The sequence below is a fragment of the Genypterus blacodes genome, unplaced genomic scaffold, assembly GCF_046128005.1.
Source record: "Genypterus blacodes isolate CSIRO-AG114 ecotype Tasmania unplaced genomic scaffold, CSIRO-AGI_Gbla_v1 ptg000308l_1, whole genome shotgun sequence".
Classification (NCBI taxonomy): domain Eukaryota; kingdom Metazoa; phylum Chordata; class Actinopteri; order Ophidiiformes; family Ophidiidae; genus Genypterus; species Genypterus blacodes.
This window is the reverse complement of record NW_027467097.1, coordinates 99,947-115,919: the sequence shown is the minus strand read 5'-3', so window position 1 is coordinate 115,919 and position 15,973 is coordinate 99,947. Positions and strand designations below refer to the sequence as shown.

The 15,973-nt window shown below is 44.9% G+C and overlaps 1 protein-coding gene and 2 non-coding genes across 3 annotated transcripts in view; all 3 read left to right on the top strand.

Moving 5' to 3' along the window:
* Nucleotides 1-8,288, top strand: part of LOC142988266 (neurexin-3b-beta-like) — an 85,513-nt gene extending 77,225 nt beyond the window's left edge. The window contains exon 6 of the mRNA XM_076137387.1: nt 5,734-8,288. Within this exon, the coding sequence (XP_075993502.1) occupies nt 5,734-6,719 (986 nt within the window). The 3' untranslated portion in view covers nt 6,720-8,288. The remainder of the gene's footprint in view (nt 1-5,733) is intronic.
* A 5,604-nt stretch (nt 8,289-13,892) lies between these two features.
* Nucleotides 13,893-13,964, top strand: trnae-uuc (transfer RNA glutamic acid (anticodon UUC)). The gene has a single exon. It is a non-coding gene; the product is annotated as a tRNA-Glu (tRNA).
* A 269-nt stretch (nt 13,965-14,233) lies between these two features.
* On the top strand, nt 14,234-14,305 carry trnae-uuc (transfer RNA glutamic acid (anticodon UUC)). The gene has a single exon. It is a non-coding gene; the product is annotated as a tRNA-Glu (tRNA).
* The last annotated feature ends 1,668 nt before the right edge of the window (nt 14,306-15,973 follow it).

The window sequence follows — 15,973 nt, the reverse complement described above, 5'->3', positions numbered from 1 at the left end:
GGGCCTTTAATAAAAGGGCCATAAGTGCTCCTGCATGCACCATTAGCCTATCAGCCTGTGATGAAGTGGAACACAGATGTAAGAAAGGTGTAATCTATTGGTAGATGTCCTCTCAGCCCAGTGGCCTTGTGGGTAAAGAGGACAGTCTGAAGCATTGATATGATTTGCTGTGATTTCCTGGTGGCTTTGACTGAAGAAGCTCAGACACGTGTGGGCCGCAGACCCGAGCACGATGGGGACGGATCACCGCGTCTCCTTCTGGTGTCGGCTCTGGCTTTCGTCAAGCCCCATTGGGTGAGCTGTCACTTCATCACAGACCTCAGATCAGTTTAAAGGTTATTCAGCTGACACATGTCCTCCTGGTGCAGAGGTGGAGCCTAATGGCTGTATAGCAAATCGACCATCTGACAGGGGCAACTTGCCACGGCTGCTGAAGATGCCAATTCAACACGGCAGACTGCACTTAGCCACATGATGACAGATTAAGGGCTATCTGCCATGCCAGGCCGCTCGGGGGGAGAGCTCCGGAAGCGAGGTCTTCCTGGTCCGGAGGAGGTCTCTGCATCTTAAATGCCAGACCTCTCCGTGGCTCACAGGAGATGCGGATGCATCTTTTGCTGAGGAAGTGAAGGTCCATCAGTGGAAAGTCAGGCTGCTGTTGGCTGTGTGTGCACCGGAGAGATAAGACACGTTTATGGCAGGGTGAGGCGCTCAGCTCTTTAATGTGCACGTTTGTTGAAAGCTTGGCCATTGCACGAGGCTCTAATAAAGTCTCTGATTACCAGAGAGGCAGCAGCACAGATTCACAGTTAATCAGCTCCCCACCTTCAGCAGGTAGAGGTGAATGAATCTGCCTCTGCAGGTCTCTGGGCACAATACTGACGGCCACAAAGGGATTTCAGAGCCCCTAACCACTGACTCACCCTCAATTTGCAGCGTCTAAATCCCATTGAGTCGGTGAGTCCACAGCTGGCACCGGCACGCTGGCTTTCCCCGTTTCTGTGGCACAGCGTTGTCAAATCCCTGACACACCACCGGCTGGATTCATCTCTGTTCAGAAAGCCTCAGCAAAGGCTGGATGGACACGGGGAGGGGGGGGCGGGGAGGATCAGCCTAGGAAGAGAAGACGGGAAAAAAGTGAGAGGGAGTGGAAAGAAAGTGAAGGGAAACTGCTGCAGCGAGATTTGTGCGTCTGTAGGCACCAAGCTGCTGAGTTAGTCAGCCAGTCAGCCAGTCAGTCAGTCAGCCAGTCAGCCCTCCATTTAGAAGCAAATACATTTACTAAATTCCTCTTCAGCAGTTGGAAGAGGCATTCAGCAGAAAGCTGGGCTGTCTCTTATGTGGGGTGATTGTAAGGACAATGACTGTTGTTTGCTCTTGTTTTTGTGGTATGGTAATGCCAGAGTTGAGTTTCTGTGGGCTGTGCAGCTTTTCAGGAGGCTGCAGGTTTATCTAAGTTTCACAGTCTAGTCGCTGAGCAAAGGTGTGTTAGGAAACCGCCATCAATCTGAAGTCCTGCCTCTCTTCTGCTGAGGAAGGACGCAGCACTAATCTGTGCAGATGAGGGGGGAATTGTTTTCCAGAGAGATGGAGGCTTAGACTAAAGTCCTCCATTCATCTGGACCAGTGTAGGAAGCGAATGCAGCCTGGTTATGCAGAGACGATCACAACGCAGCACGATATGCAATGTTTGTGCATCAGCTTACGCAGGATTGAAGTGTTTATTAACACAACAAGGCCCTCTGCGTAGGAAAGCCTCACTGCACCGTGTGTTGATTTAACATAGAGCTCACAGCGGCCAAAGGCTTCTGGCCAATAATGTAGTGACAGGAAGCCAACAACACCATGACAACAGGAGCAGTTAGGTCAACAGAGGCTGAAGTGATATTACACTGGCGGAGCTGCGAGTGTTTGCATGGATTTGTCTTTATGATGAGATTATTATTGGAGCCTGGCGCCGTGACGCAGCGGCTGAGAGCGGGGAGCTTTGAACCGCAGATCTGCAGCCATCTTAGAGTCCAGACCTTTGCTCCGTCACCAAATCCGCATGAAACACGCGGATGTCGGCGATGTCATAAAGACGCCACAACGCCTCAATAACGCTTAGCTCAGCGCTACCCTGAGCTCACACACACACACACACACACACACACAGGGGACAGACTTCTAATTGTGCGTAATGAATGAGGTTTCAGTAATCGCTTCACACACACACACACAACTCTCACGTGTCCGTAAACCAGACGATGTAAATACCGCTGCCACCTCCTGCCCTCTTGTGGAACTCCTTCCCAACTGTGTTTATCTGTCAAGCGAAGGCTGTTGGTTATGCAATAATGCCATTTTCTCAAGACGTAGCTCATTAATTATGGCTCCATTTCTCCTTGATTCATTAGCGGATGCACTGAGCCTAAGCACCATATAACGTTGGTTATACATCACCCGTATTTGATCTCTTTCCCCCCCCGCCCCCCCCCTTTGGTGCAGATGAGTGGATTCTTTGCTTGAAAGAAACTAAATATCCCACAGCCCTTGGTGGCAGAAGTGTTACTGACCTTTGACCCCTCTTTGAGCCCCTCTCCCCCTATGAGACCCCGGCTTGCTGTATAGTTACTGTATATTACTCTCCCTAAATGCAACTTACTTCTGCATGCATTAACCCGACTTCTTTAGGTCAAAGCAAAAATCCAAAACCAATCTCCGTGTGATTCTTTTCTTGACGTACATCCAGACTGCACGCCCTGCCCTGTGTTTATAATACTAACAAGAGAAATGTATTTCACGATAACTAATAATAACCTGCTTTATTATTAGTTAGACGACAGTGGTGACATTTTACCTGTAAACTGTCCCCCCTCTCTTTGTCTGCCTCAGTGTGTGCTTTCTGGTTGTTCATCTTTTTTGATAGTGTGACAAACTTAATGCCTTTCTTTCTTGCTTGCTAATCTGTTTTGTTCATTTCTTTTTTTGTCTCATGTACATATATGTCCAGACACATATATGTAATAGTTCTGTTTCTTTCTGGAAATGTTTAAATTTCTTTTAAACTGATCTGATAATTTGCCAAGAATTACTATCTGACTATTGAATGTTTTTTAATGATTCTATCTGAACCAAATTGTGACCAAAACTTCCTATTTTCTCTATGGAATGAAACGCCTGCATTTGATGTGTTTGTGTTTGAGATTGGGACGTCAAAACCAAAGCAGCTGCATTGGGACTTTACCAAATTCATGGCTTCATAGAGAAAACAGTGAAGACACCTCCCAAAAAAAATAGACTTTGTGTGAATTTGTTCCGAGCTGTTTCTATGCTGATCTGTAGTTATTCTCCTGTCATCTTAGAGCTTCCTGATTTGATCCATTTTGAATTTGATAAATTTGGAATTTAACCGACGAGTGAATTAATCTGTGCATGGCAAAGAAGTTGCAGCTTAGGGTTTGTAAAACTGTCAGTGTTGAGAGTGCTGTTCTCTTTTGTAGATGGGCATGTATATGCTCATTGTTTGTATATCCCCATCCCTTCCTTACAGCCAAAAGCTCTAATGCCGCCCGACCGCTTCGTGCCGCCTTTACATGGACATGGCAACTGATGTACACGTTCACCCCCATCTATGTCATTTCCTTCCTAGTATGTTCATAGGTCCCACCCCCCTCCCACCCCCGTCTCACACTCCCTCCCCCCCCACTCCCCCCCACCGAAACCCCACTTTACGTAGAGATTCTTAAGATATGTACAGTCATCCATTTGTTCACAACTAAATGAACAACTTAAAGTCGAGTAAAAAAAATAAATATGAAAGGATAAGAAGAGTAAATCTAAATCAGGCTGTAAATATTTATGGAGAGACTATAAGAGGATCGTATCTATCGCAGCAAGAATTATAGATATACAGTTTTCTTTTTGTACAAAATGTCTATCAAAGATCAAAAAATATATATATCCTGAACAGAATGGTGAAGATTATTTTTCATGTCATGATGTGTGGATGTATGTGTTGTTGCCTCCCTGTATCATCCTGTCTATAAAAAAAAAAAAGAAATAAGATAAATAATACATATTAATTAATCAGAAACTGTTTAAAAACAAACTAACCTAACTGTCCAAAGGCATTCTTCTTACACAACTTTCTTTTGTAAAACTTTTTTTTGTTGTTTTCTTCCTGCCAAAATCATGCGGGCAATTTGTTGATGTAAGTTGACAAAATTGGTGGTATGCTTTCTTCCTTTTTGACAACTGTTTTTGTAGGCTTTATGATTTTCCAAGCTGACTTTCTTCTGTTTTTATACTTCTACTAATCCCTCTCTGGATATCTGTGGCTTTACTTTGTGAATGTCTTACTTACCATGTTTGCTCTAACTCTAAACTGTTTTGTAGTCGTTTTTTTTGCAATGCCCCTTTAATTATTATTTTCTCTTTTATTTTTCATTTCCGTTCAGTTCTTTTTTGTTTTGTTGTTCTAAAAAAAAAAAAAAAGGTTTGCATCTCTTTTTTATCAGTGCCCTGTTTGTGAGCCTTTGCAATGTGCAAACAAGCCACCTTGGCAAGAGGATAAGCAGCTTCAAAAAGACATCTGAATGATTGGGAGCTGCGAAAACGGCCCGACTTCCATTAAATCGAGTGTTACTAAAAGGATTTTCAAAATATAATTAAATCCCTCTCACCACGCTGACAGCATGGATATTACAATAACATAACGCTCCAAAGGTATAACGAGAAAACCTGCTGTTACAAGCAGGAATCTCTCGTTCTTGAATCCCTCTAAGTTTCCGTCGCAGCACATTCAGGTGTCATTGAACTGCCGGCTGACTTTGTGCCATCGTGGTTAAGTGTGTAGGGGTCAAAAGGCGAGAGGCTAAGAGCCAACAGGGGAGCCGCTAATGCTCAGGGACCAGGTTTCACCACAACTCTTCGTCTAGCGGTGACCGAGCCTTTTTATCGGTACAGTTTTTTGTGTGTGACCCTCCAGATAAAAACACAGTTTGGGGTTTTAAGAGGCCAGTATGATTCATTGCGAGTTTAGAGTAGTATTTTAGCTGGAATATTCCCTTGGGCAAGTTTTTACAAGCTTTATTTTGAAAGCTTTGTGATATATTTGGATCATATTTCTTTGAGCATGTTGGTCAGCGAGGTTTCACTTTCTCATTTCAGACTTGGCTAACTCGCTTTGAGGTCGACCGGTTCACATTTGAATTGCAAACTAACGTGAATACCTAAAGCCTCTTATTGTTCCTGATCACACACTTGAACATTAACGAAACAAGCCTCTTAAAAGTCTGAACTAAGTCATTTAGTATATGTGGTGACCAATAGGATCAGGTAGAAGTATACACAGGGACACACAGTACACACACACTGTAGTACACTTCAGATAAACATCAGTAGTTTACAGTGCGGTGTAATAAATGTGGAGGACATTTAGGAGTTTTTCGTGGCTCGCCCTTGTGCATCCCTCAAAGCCTTTTGATGCGATGTATATTTGATTTCTGGCTGTTGTTTTCTTTCAGTTTGGGTCTTGTTTGGTTCTGACTTTTCATTTGGTTTTGCACTGGTACAGTATTTTCCCTTCTTTACTTCTTTGTTAATGTTCAGTTACGTTCTTTCTTCTTACGTTGAGCTTCGCCTTTTACGTTCTTTGTTTATGGATTCTTTTGGTGTCTTGACTGCTTTTGTCTTTGCTTCTGGAACTTTTGTCGCCCACTGACTCGTCTCTTTCTTTCTTCTACTTTCCAGGAGGGGAGCTAGTCATCCCCGTGCTAGTCGAGGACCCCATAGACATCCCTTCTGTATCCACCCGTTCTCCCTTCATCCCCTTACCCCCAACCCTCCGTCCTGTCCTCACCATTATTGAGACCACCAAAGAATCCTTGGCCATGGCCACTGAGGCGGGGGTACCTTGCTTGTCGGACCGAGGCAACGATGATTGTGATGGTGATGGTGGTGATGATGGTGGTGATGATGATGATGATGGTGGCATGGTGATTTCGGGGTTTGGCTCTGGCGAAGCTTTCGACTCTAGCCTGCCCCCGACTGACGATGAAGATTTTTACACCACCTTCTCCCTGGTAACAGATAAGATCTTGACCACATCGGCCTATGAAGGTGGCTACAAAGCTCTCGCGCCCAAGTGGGAGGCCAAGGACTTGAGGCCTAGCAAAGCCTCAGAGGCAGGTAGGACTACACCCATCGCGCCTCTACCCGACCTACGGGGCACGCCGCCGGCGGCAGTCCCCTCGGACACGCCACCCAAGCTGCCCGCCGGGAAAATGAACAACCGCGAGGTAAAACCCCCGCAGCCGGACATTGTCCTGCTGCCTCTGCCCACGTCCTTCGATCTGGACGGCACCAAGCAACGGGGCCCCTTCATCACGTCGCCCATGCTGCGTACGGTGCCCGCCGCTCTGCCCACGGTGCCCGGCGTGGTGCGTCGGGTACCCCCTGGAGCCTCGGAGGTGATCCGGGAATCCAGCAGTACCACGGGAATGGTGGTGGGCATCGTCTCCGCCGCAGCCCTCTGCATCCTCATCCTCCTCTATGCCATGTACAAGTACAGAAACAGGGACGAAGGCTCCTATCAGGTGGACGAGACGCGCAACTACATCAGCAACTCTGCGCAAACCAATGGCGCTGTGGTGAAGGATAAAACACCCAGCGGCAGCGCCAAAGGCAGCGCCGGTGGCAAGAGACCGAAAGACAAGGACAAGGAATACTATGTATAGAAATCAAGTCATTTCCCTGCACATAAAAAACTGTTTGGAACACAGACATGAACAATATGACAGTACCATATTGGCAACTGTGATTTCAAAAGGAGGAGGAATTCTCTCGAACTCATGACATACTGAGTCATTGAACATTTACAAAGGAACTGTGGCTTACGGAGAAGCGCACTTAACGAGCGTTACCAAGAGACAATGCAGTACAACTTCATACGGACTCCACAAAGACCTCGCTGTCCCCGGTGGAGACTATTGGCAGTGTGAATAACGTCACTCTTACATACACACTACCCTCCTCCCTCCCGCCCCGCCCTGCGTGACTGTCAGAGGCGTGCGACCCTTGGAATTCTAAGACCCCACCCCCGTCCTCCTCCTCCTCCCTCCCCGTCCATTGTAACCCTGTAAAATATGATCACTTGTCATTTTTGGGCCATTCTGAGCATGCATGTGAGGTGTATGTGATGTGGTGCTGGCATCTGTGTAAGTGAGGGAGCTGAAGAAACCACGATTGTTGGGAAAGTTGGAAGTCAAATCGGAAATTTTCACATTAAAACAATTTCATTAAATGTAGCTTTCATGAATGAGACATGAGGTCAAGTATAAACGGTGTCTTTCATTTATTTGATTTTTTAATTTATCCATTCATTTATTTATTTTTTGAGTTTTGGGGCGAGTAATTTCCAGGTAAATGGCGAATGCTCAGCAGGATGTATGGCGGTAATGCATCAGTATTTTTCTGTCACTTTCCCAGCGATTGGGCCGAGAATCGGGCTTTGGCGTGAATCCACCGGAAACACACAAAAAAAAGCCACGTCACTATTTATCCCAATCTTTAAAAATCTGACTGCGTTTTTTCAAGATTTTTTACGTCAACGTGTTTTGGGGGCGGGTCCAGATTCCATTTGCGTTCCTGCAGATTCTGTGGCAAATGTGTTCTCGTCAATAGTGTCTGCTGGAGGTTGATCGATTGTTATGATCTTTTTAAAAAAAAAACTTAATCCAGGCCGAAGACCAGTGTGAAGTGTGATTCTATCTGTTGTCACAGACGACTGTGTCAAAATCAGCAACTATGTTTACATATTTTACTACATCATAGCCGTTGTACTTTGCAGGTCAATATTGTACAGGAAATTCTCGTTTCTGTTCCGGTTTTTTTCTAGTCGTGTTGTATACACAGATAGCTTAATTTGGGTTTTACTGGTGTAACAATATGACAAATATGCCTGGAGATTAAAAGAGAAGCAGAGGAATATTTTTGTTTTGTCGGGGAGAAATGTTAAGACGATACGTTGAGTCTCTCTAAATCACATTTTAAAATAACGGCATCCTCAGATTTTGTATTCGGGGCTCCTCCAACATTCTGAATTTGTTTCATGTAATTTATTTTTTCATTGGAGATTTTAAACAAGAGAATAAAGGCAGATAATGATGGATTTGGAGACCTCCTGCTAGCACCTTACTGCTATTTGTTTTTGTTTGTTCCTTGTGACGTCGGTCTCCTCTGTTCCATTTCTTTTATGTTAGCTTTTCTATTATTGTTTAGCTTAATTTCAAGTCTCATTTTTAAGACGTTTATCTTCCGGCAATGTGTTTTTTTTATGTCATTATTTATTACGGAAGCTGTTCGGTTCTCATTCATTTTCATGCAAACTGCTCAGTGTGTATTTCCACCTTGATTTTTTGTGTTGGTACTTGGCTTTTTCGACCTGTTGATTATTGTCTTATGCTCCTTTGACTCCAAACAGTTCCCAGAAATAAAATGTTGTTCCCCAAGTTTTCAATGTTAGATTGGGAGTGGCTTTCACTGGTATACGTTGTCATTTTCAGAACCCTAAGAGATTAGATGGTGACGTGAAGCTAGATAACCTTTTCTGAAAGCAATTCTCCCAAGCAAAACTTCTCATCCATTTCCCATCACTTCACTGATTTCCTTTTATACCTAAAAGTGCTATCATTTCCATTCAAATGAAGCCTGAAGCACACTAGCTCCACACTCTATCATTTACCTATAGATGATTATGCAAATTCAGACACTGTTCACCGATGCAACAAGAGACAGGAGATGATAGGGGGCATGCAGGGGGGGGGGGGGGGGGGGGTGATGGTTATTAGAGGGTCTCGGGGTCCAGCAGCGAAATGGCTTTGGCTTTCATTGGCATCAGGCCTTTGAATGCACGGCCCAAATGAGATTCTGTGCTACCATATGGCCGGGTTATGAGCTGCTCAATAGCTGCAGCGCCTGCTTTCCCTGCTCGTTTCTACGCTGTCCATATTTCGCGCAAATGGGCCTTCACAGAGCCGGCCATTAACTTGCAATAGCCCATTGATGTAAGATATCAGAGCGCGGCGTGTGAGCATATCCAGCTCGTACAATGACTACATATTATTAACTCATTCATCCTGCCGCAGGCGATGGGGGGAACGAGCCGGCCTACAGGGATTCCTGCCATTGCGGGACTATTTTTACATCCTGAAGCAGACCCATAACTTAACCTTTCACAATATAAAAACCCCCCCCTTTTCCCTTTCCTGCTAAGAATGTGTTCAGATTTATTCAGTTCGGGTCAATTCAATATCATCTAAGCGAATCCACAGCATTTACCATCCCGACACTTTATCCAAGCAGTGGCAGCTCCATTCCTGCCACATCGAATCCACCGCTTCCTTACTGCCTGCTGCATTATTGATGATATCACATATTCACACTAAATCTACAGTAAAAGCCATGAAAAGCTGTGATCCTGATTAGTTCTTGTGCCTGCAATGACATCACTCAATCTGCTCATCCCCATCAGCAGCTAGTCTGTACATTCAGATGATTTGTGACCTGGATTGACAATTACAAACAATCAGATTGAGTCATTCCATGTAACACTGCAGCCATCTAGGGAATAAGCAAATCCAAAAATGTGACTCCATGTTTGTAATCAGTCAGGAGTGTTTGTCACATGCAGGTAAACACGACCTGTTCCACCCCACAGAGGCTGGAATGAAAGATAAATACTTCAAAGCACGACGATAACAACAAGAGGAACAAGCAGCAGCCACGGTAATTGCAGCATAAATCACCACTGGAAAAAAAGAGAAAAATTAAAAAAAAGCCTCTATAATTTAGCTGCATTTATCATCCAAATTACAAATAACGCTCATTCTTATTACTGTAATTATAATTAATTCTGTGAATGTCCAAATGTTGAATATGTGAGTCAAGCCAGGGTACAAACCTCCAACATGACTGCAGAACCCTAACAGATTGAGTCAAACAGCCATTAACACATTTTACAACCATTAGTCACTTTCAGATTTACAACAACAGCTCGCGTTTGATATTCAGCAGCCATTTACGTCAACATTTGTCGGCTGACAAAGTTTATCGATTGGGATTTTATGCGCGGCGACGACGACTTTTCCTTTTAGTCAAATTAGTGGCAGCAGATTACAGATCAATCGCACCCATGTCAGCTGGATAATTCATATCTTAATTGACAGAAAAACAATTTGGATTTGCTAATGGCTTTTCCAAATGGGTTTCTGTGTGCGTTTGACTACATTAGCTCTGCTTCCGCTCTGTACAGAGGCTCTGAAAGGCCAACGGAGCGTCTCACTCGCCACATGTGTGAGACTGACAGTTGGCCCGGTGTGTCACTTCAACTAATGAACTGCTGATCACATCAACACCTGCTTTATTATTATGGCCAAGGTAAAGAACACAACAACACTACATGAGCAAACAGGATGCAAATGAAGGATGCCCCCTCCCCTCCAACCCCAACACACACACACACACACACACACACACACACACACACACACACACACACACACACACACACACACACACACACACACTGTTAAAGATGCTGTATCCTCTACGGACCTGAGGGAAAGCAGAAGACGATGCTGATCAGTCATGACAGGTAAAATATGAGCCCGTTGACCTTAACTCCAGGATTAGGAAGGTCAGACAGATACACACACACACACACACACACACAAACCCCGAAAGAACCGTCTTTGAATCAGCGCTGTGTGTCTGTGTGTGTGTATCAGGCATACTTAAAGCACACACATTAAGAACTCCATTCATATGACTGTGTCTCTGTGGGAGCCCGGTGATGCGGCTGCAGCACACTCAGGTGTACAGAGTGCACTTCATTCACTTTTGTGTCTCTCTGCACGGAGCACGCCTCCTCTTATTCTTCTGCTCCATCACTCAGCAGCCAAAGCTTTTCCGTTTGCTCCTCAGCCCTAATTAACTGCCAAGATATGAACGCCCTAATCTGGCCTCTAAATCTTCACTTCCACTGACGAAAGCTTTTCCAGGCTGTCAGAGCGGCGTGATAAACAAGCTGCCTCTTCATCCAGAGGACACAGTGCCATCTAGAGCCCGAGTCCAGCAGCTCAGTGGCTGCAGGCTGGAAGGCATCGGGAAAGAACACATGCTCAGTCAATGTGTTTCTAAGAGAGCCCATGCAACAACAACAACATCTATATTGGACCCATTACAGTGACAGAGTGTCTGCTAACATCACCTGTGTGTGAGATTGGCTTTCTTTATTCAACCGACGTGACAGGACTAGCATCATAACACAAGTAGATCCATGACAACACAGTAGGTTACAGGCTGCTCCAGTGCACCATGCAGGTATGAGCCTGAGCTGCACACCAACACCCTGTCTCACCACTGCTCTGCTGTGAGTGTGTGTGATGGTGCACGTGTGTATGTGTGTGTGTGTACATTTTATACTATATGTCTCCATCTGTATCTGTCAGTGAATGAAGTTCAGAACTCTGTGTGTGTGTGTGTGTGTGTGTGTGTGTGTGTGTGTGTGTGCTACCTAGGGAGACAGGCCTTTCCATCCAAGCTTGACAGTGTGATTGGATCCAGCGAGAATCCCAATGAAGCAATGAGTATGTCAGTGGCAGCTCTCCTCCCCAGGGCCCGGCCCGCCCCACAGGCAGTCCCAGCCCCGCCTGCTCGCGCCAGATGGAGAGCGAGGTGGGATGAGATCCAGAAAGAAACAGACGAATGATGTTCAAACTGTTTCAACTGCTGTGAAGGTGACTGAGGCAACAGCAGCTGTAGATCTGATGTGATCATGGCTGAGAACCGCTGCCATGGCTGTGACTGAGCTGCAGCACACTTCAATCAGACATACTGCTTGCGCTACAATTCATCAAACTATGATCCACAAAGAAAAACTGGGATGGGAAATTCCAGAGAAAAGAGACATTTCAAGCAAAGTGCTCACAGAAAAATGTTGCTTCTTTTTCCATCTGCAGCAAAATAATTTACTTCTCCCATACTGTACACAGAAAACACACATCAAGAGTCTTTTGCCAGCAAACCCACACACACACGCACACACACACTTACACACACAAGCCTCAATTATTAAACAACAATAATCTTTTTTCATTTGCATTAAAAGGAAGCACACCAAACACTCACTGTGTTATTGCTGCTCTTCTATGCAGATGCAGCCTGATGATGATGATGATGATGATGATGGTACAGCAGCTGTGCACATGCCACCACAGATGTCATAATGTGGGAATTTACCCATACAACAATTTACTTTTTGTTGCTGAAACCACAGTTTTTCAGGAGGAAATCAAGAACTTTGATGTGACTTTTAAAACTTAACGCAGCTTTGTTCCACTAAATCTCTACGTGTGATTTATTCAGATGTATAATAGCGCGCCAAATGATGTCAGCGTCAGCGTGCCTGCTGTGCACTGAGGTAATTACGGTAATCAGCAGCAACGTAGATTTCTCATGCGATGTAAGCAGCGTGAGCCAGAAACACTGCGGTAAAGGTCTGTTTACATTAAACTATCACCGAATCCTTTTAATCACTGCTGTAGTGTTTCCTCTTATCTCTGCTGGCACGGGACAAACTATTATTGATATGTTATCCTCAAACGTATGTGGTAATGTGTTTGTTGCAGTTGAGTGTAAAGAAGAGGTGAAGTATTTTTTTAGCATAGCGTCTGTTCCAAGGGCCGACCCACCAACGCACTGCAAGACATTGATTTCGGTTCAAATCCCAGTCCGTCCCGACACATAAGCACGTGCAAATCAAACAGGCCATGATGTATGTTAGTATGATGCAGTGATGTTAACATACGATCAAACGACCTGGGTCTTAACCTTGGTCGTACGGCTGCCACGAGGCTCTGTAGTGCCACCCTGCCATTTAGCAAAGTAATGAAACTCAAGCAGCACATAAAAGTATAAGATGAGCTTTGTGCCGCTGTGCCAGGAGGTCATCGTGCTGTCCTGTCCTCCACACCATCATCATCATCAATCTCCCCCTTCACCGTTACATATTCAGTGAGCAAATACAAGGTCAAATATTTTACAATCTATGAAACCGGTATGTTGTTGTTGTCCTTGCATAAAACATGTTTTTTTAAAGCCTGGGTGAAAATGAGGTTGATTTGGCCGCAGTTACCCGTTCACTTACAGAACCACAGCAGCTGAACACACACTCAGCCTCCGGGCTTAAACCAAAGGCAGAGTATGGCTCCCTGATTGAATGGGTTTGTAATGCAAGCCAAATAGGTTTGTTCTAATGGGACTCAGCCTCAATGACGACTGCAGAGGCTTACGCCAGCACTATGAGGCAGTGAGAAGCAGAAGAAAATAACCCCATCATCGTTAGATTGGCTATGAGAGGCAGAGGCAACACAAAGGGGCTGCTGTGTTTACTAATAATGGCTGTTTGGCACTGATTATTCAATAGGCCTTGACTTTAGAACACCCCGTGCCTGAGGAAAGCTTTGTTTATGTTGTCATATACCACTGTGAAGGTTCTCAGTCAGCCAGGCCGTGGTATCCAAGGAACGTTCATCTTCAAGGCTCGTGGATTCCTAGTCAGGGTGATTGATACTCCTGAATTAGCCCATGTGGCAGATGAAGACTTGGCCTAAACCCGCACCAATGGATGTGTAAGCCATCTAGATGACGAGTGTGAAACTATAGCTCTCTAGCTCCTTCCTCGCCCAAGATATGGGCGTCCAAAATATGAAATACTTGATAAGGGTCGCCCCTTGTGTTTTTTTTCGAAAAAGAGACCAACATTTTAATCTCCCCCAAACTCACACCAGTGAATACTAGTTCCTTTCCTTTTCTAAGATATTAGACGTCAAAATCTGTGTCAGACCAGGTCCCATATGGTCTAGCGGTCAGGATTCCTGGTTTTCACCCAGGTGGCCCGGGTTCAACTCCCGGTATGGGAATGCAGGTCTTGAACACTTTCCCTCAGGATAGATGAGGTTCTAAACTTTCTCCAAAATCCCACCAGTCAATCTGTGTGCACTCCACAGGCTGTGTGTGAAAATTGAGCTCTCTAGCTCTTTCTTTGGCCAAGATATGAACTTTTCACAAAAATGACACGTTTAAAAGTTCGGCCCAAACTAGCACCAATGGATGCTTGGGCCATCTAGATGTTGTTTGTGAAAGTTGAGCTCTCTACGTCTATCTGCCATCAAAATCTTTGTCAAGCAGATCCCATATGGTCTAGCGGTCAGGATCCCTGGTTTTCACCCAGGTGGCCCGGGTTCAACTCCCGGTATGGGAATGCAGGTGTTGAACACTTTCCCTCAGGATAGATTAAGTTCTTAACTTTCTCCAAACTCACACCAATGGATCCTTGCGGTCTCCAGAGGCTGTGTGTGACACTCTAGCTCCGCCCCTTTCCAAAATATAGGTCATCTAAAAAACGAAACTTTCTTTTTTGGGGGAAATTGACCAACATTTAAATGCGGCCCTAATCAGCCTCCAGCCTAAACCACTCATGTCCAACCTGTCCACAAACTTTCTCACAGTCTCCACGGAATCATTCAACTTCAACAACAAGTTTTCATCGTGTGTCTTGGCTGCAGGCAGGTTTGGTTTACATGTCAGGTAATTAGCGACCAGTTGACACACACACACACACACGCCTGTCAGTGTTTTGGCCTCGTTGGTGCATTATTCCTGTGATATCTGACAACTCTAAACTTCTAAACTCACCGGAGCAAAAAGAAACATCCAGCGCACTTTCAGAGTGAACGTAAACACAACTGTCACATTTTAAATAACTCAATGTCAAGCTGCAGATTCTGAAGCATTTTTCTACGTCTAACCCTGAAAAACGCACAGTAAACACACACAAACAAGCAGAGTTTACTCATTACCATGTCCCAGCTTGAGAAAATGAAGCAAAGTTGGACTAATGATGGAGCAGGAATGCAAATTGGGAATCTCATCCTGCTGGGAACGGCACGGCTGATCTATGAGTTTGCATGCGGTTTGCAAACTAATAAACACTCGTGCGAGGAATGTAGGGGTTAAGCATATTAATGTGCCTGTGTGTGAATAAGTAATGGCCAAAGTCAATCCAGTGGAGTTTATGAAAGTGCAGAGTTAAACGTACACAGTAATGATGATGAATGACGACAACGCAAAGTGCAAAGCGTCATCATCTTTAAGTTTAAAGCCTCGGTGGAGAGATAGTGCTGCTGACCTGGGAGGAAAGTTACTCTTAACTTAAGCAACTGGACTTGCAGACGTTTCACCTCTCATCCCGAAGGCTTCTTCACTTTGACAGACTGGTGGGGATTCCAAAGATTTAAGTCAGGCTTGTTCAATTCCAGTTTCATCATCTCTCCGCGTGTCAAACTTTATTTTTGGCGCCTGCACCATCTGTGTTGTGTTGTGTTGTGTTGTGTTGCTTGCCTCACCGTGAGCAGACACGGGAAGGAGTCGGCCACCGAGTATCAACAGATATGGAGGTAATTGCACCGTAGAGGATTAGCTGCGCTGGAAGACGTGCACCTAGAAAAGTTTGACGTTTCCTCACAGAAACGTACGTAGTTGTAACTTTCTCAGCTTGTTTTTGGTTGTGTATTGCTTCATCAGACACATTCCTGTAGGTCTGGACCTAACATCACCTGGATTATGGAGCATATGTCCTTTGTTGAAAAGGTAAAGCTTCTCCTTTTTCCCCCTGTTTGAGAGGAACGTGTCAGAGATACAGCGCTGCCTTGCTTCCTCTGAGCTTTTTACTTCCTGCATGACTACTGAAGTCAAAACTCACATAAAGCTGTGATTTGATAAAGGAAAAAGCTTAGCTGTCCTTTTTTTTGTTGTGGTCGTCGTCGTCTCTGAATATTACAAGCTGCTGCTGGCGCACAAAGGGATTTCATGTTGGGATTCAGCCCAGGTGCAAGCAGGAAGTGGTTGATAGTGTTGTTCTTCAATCTCA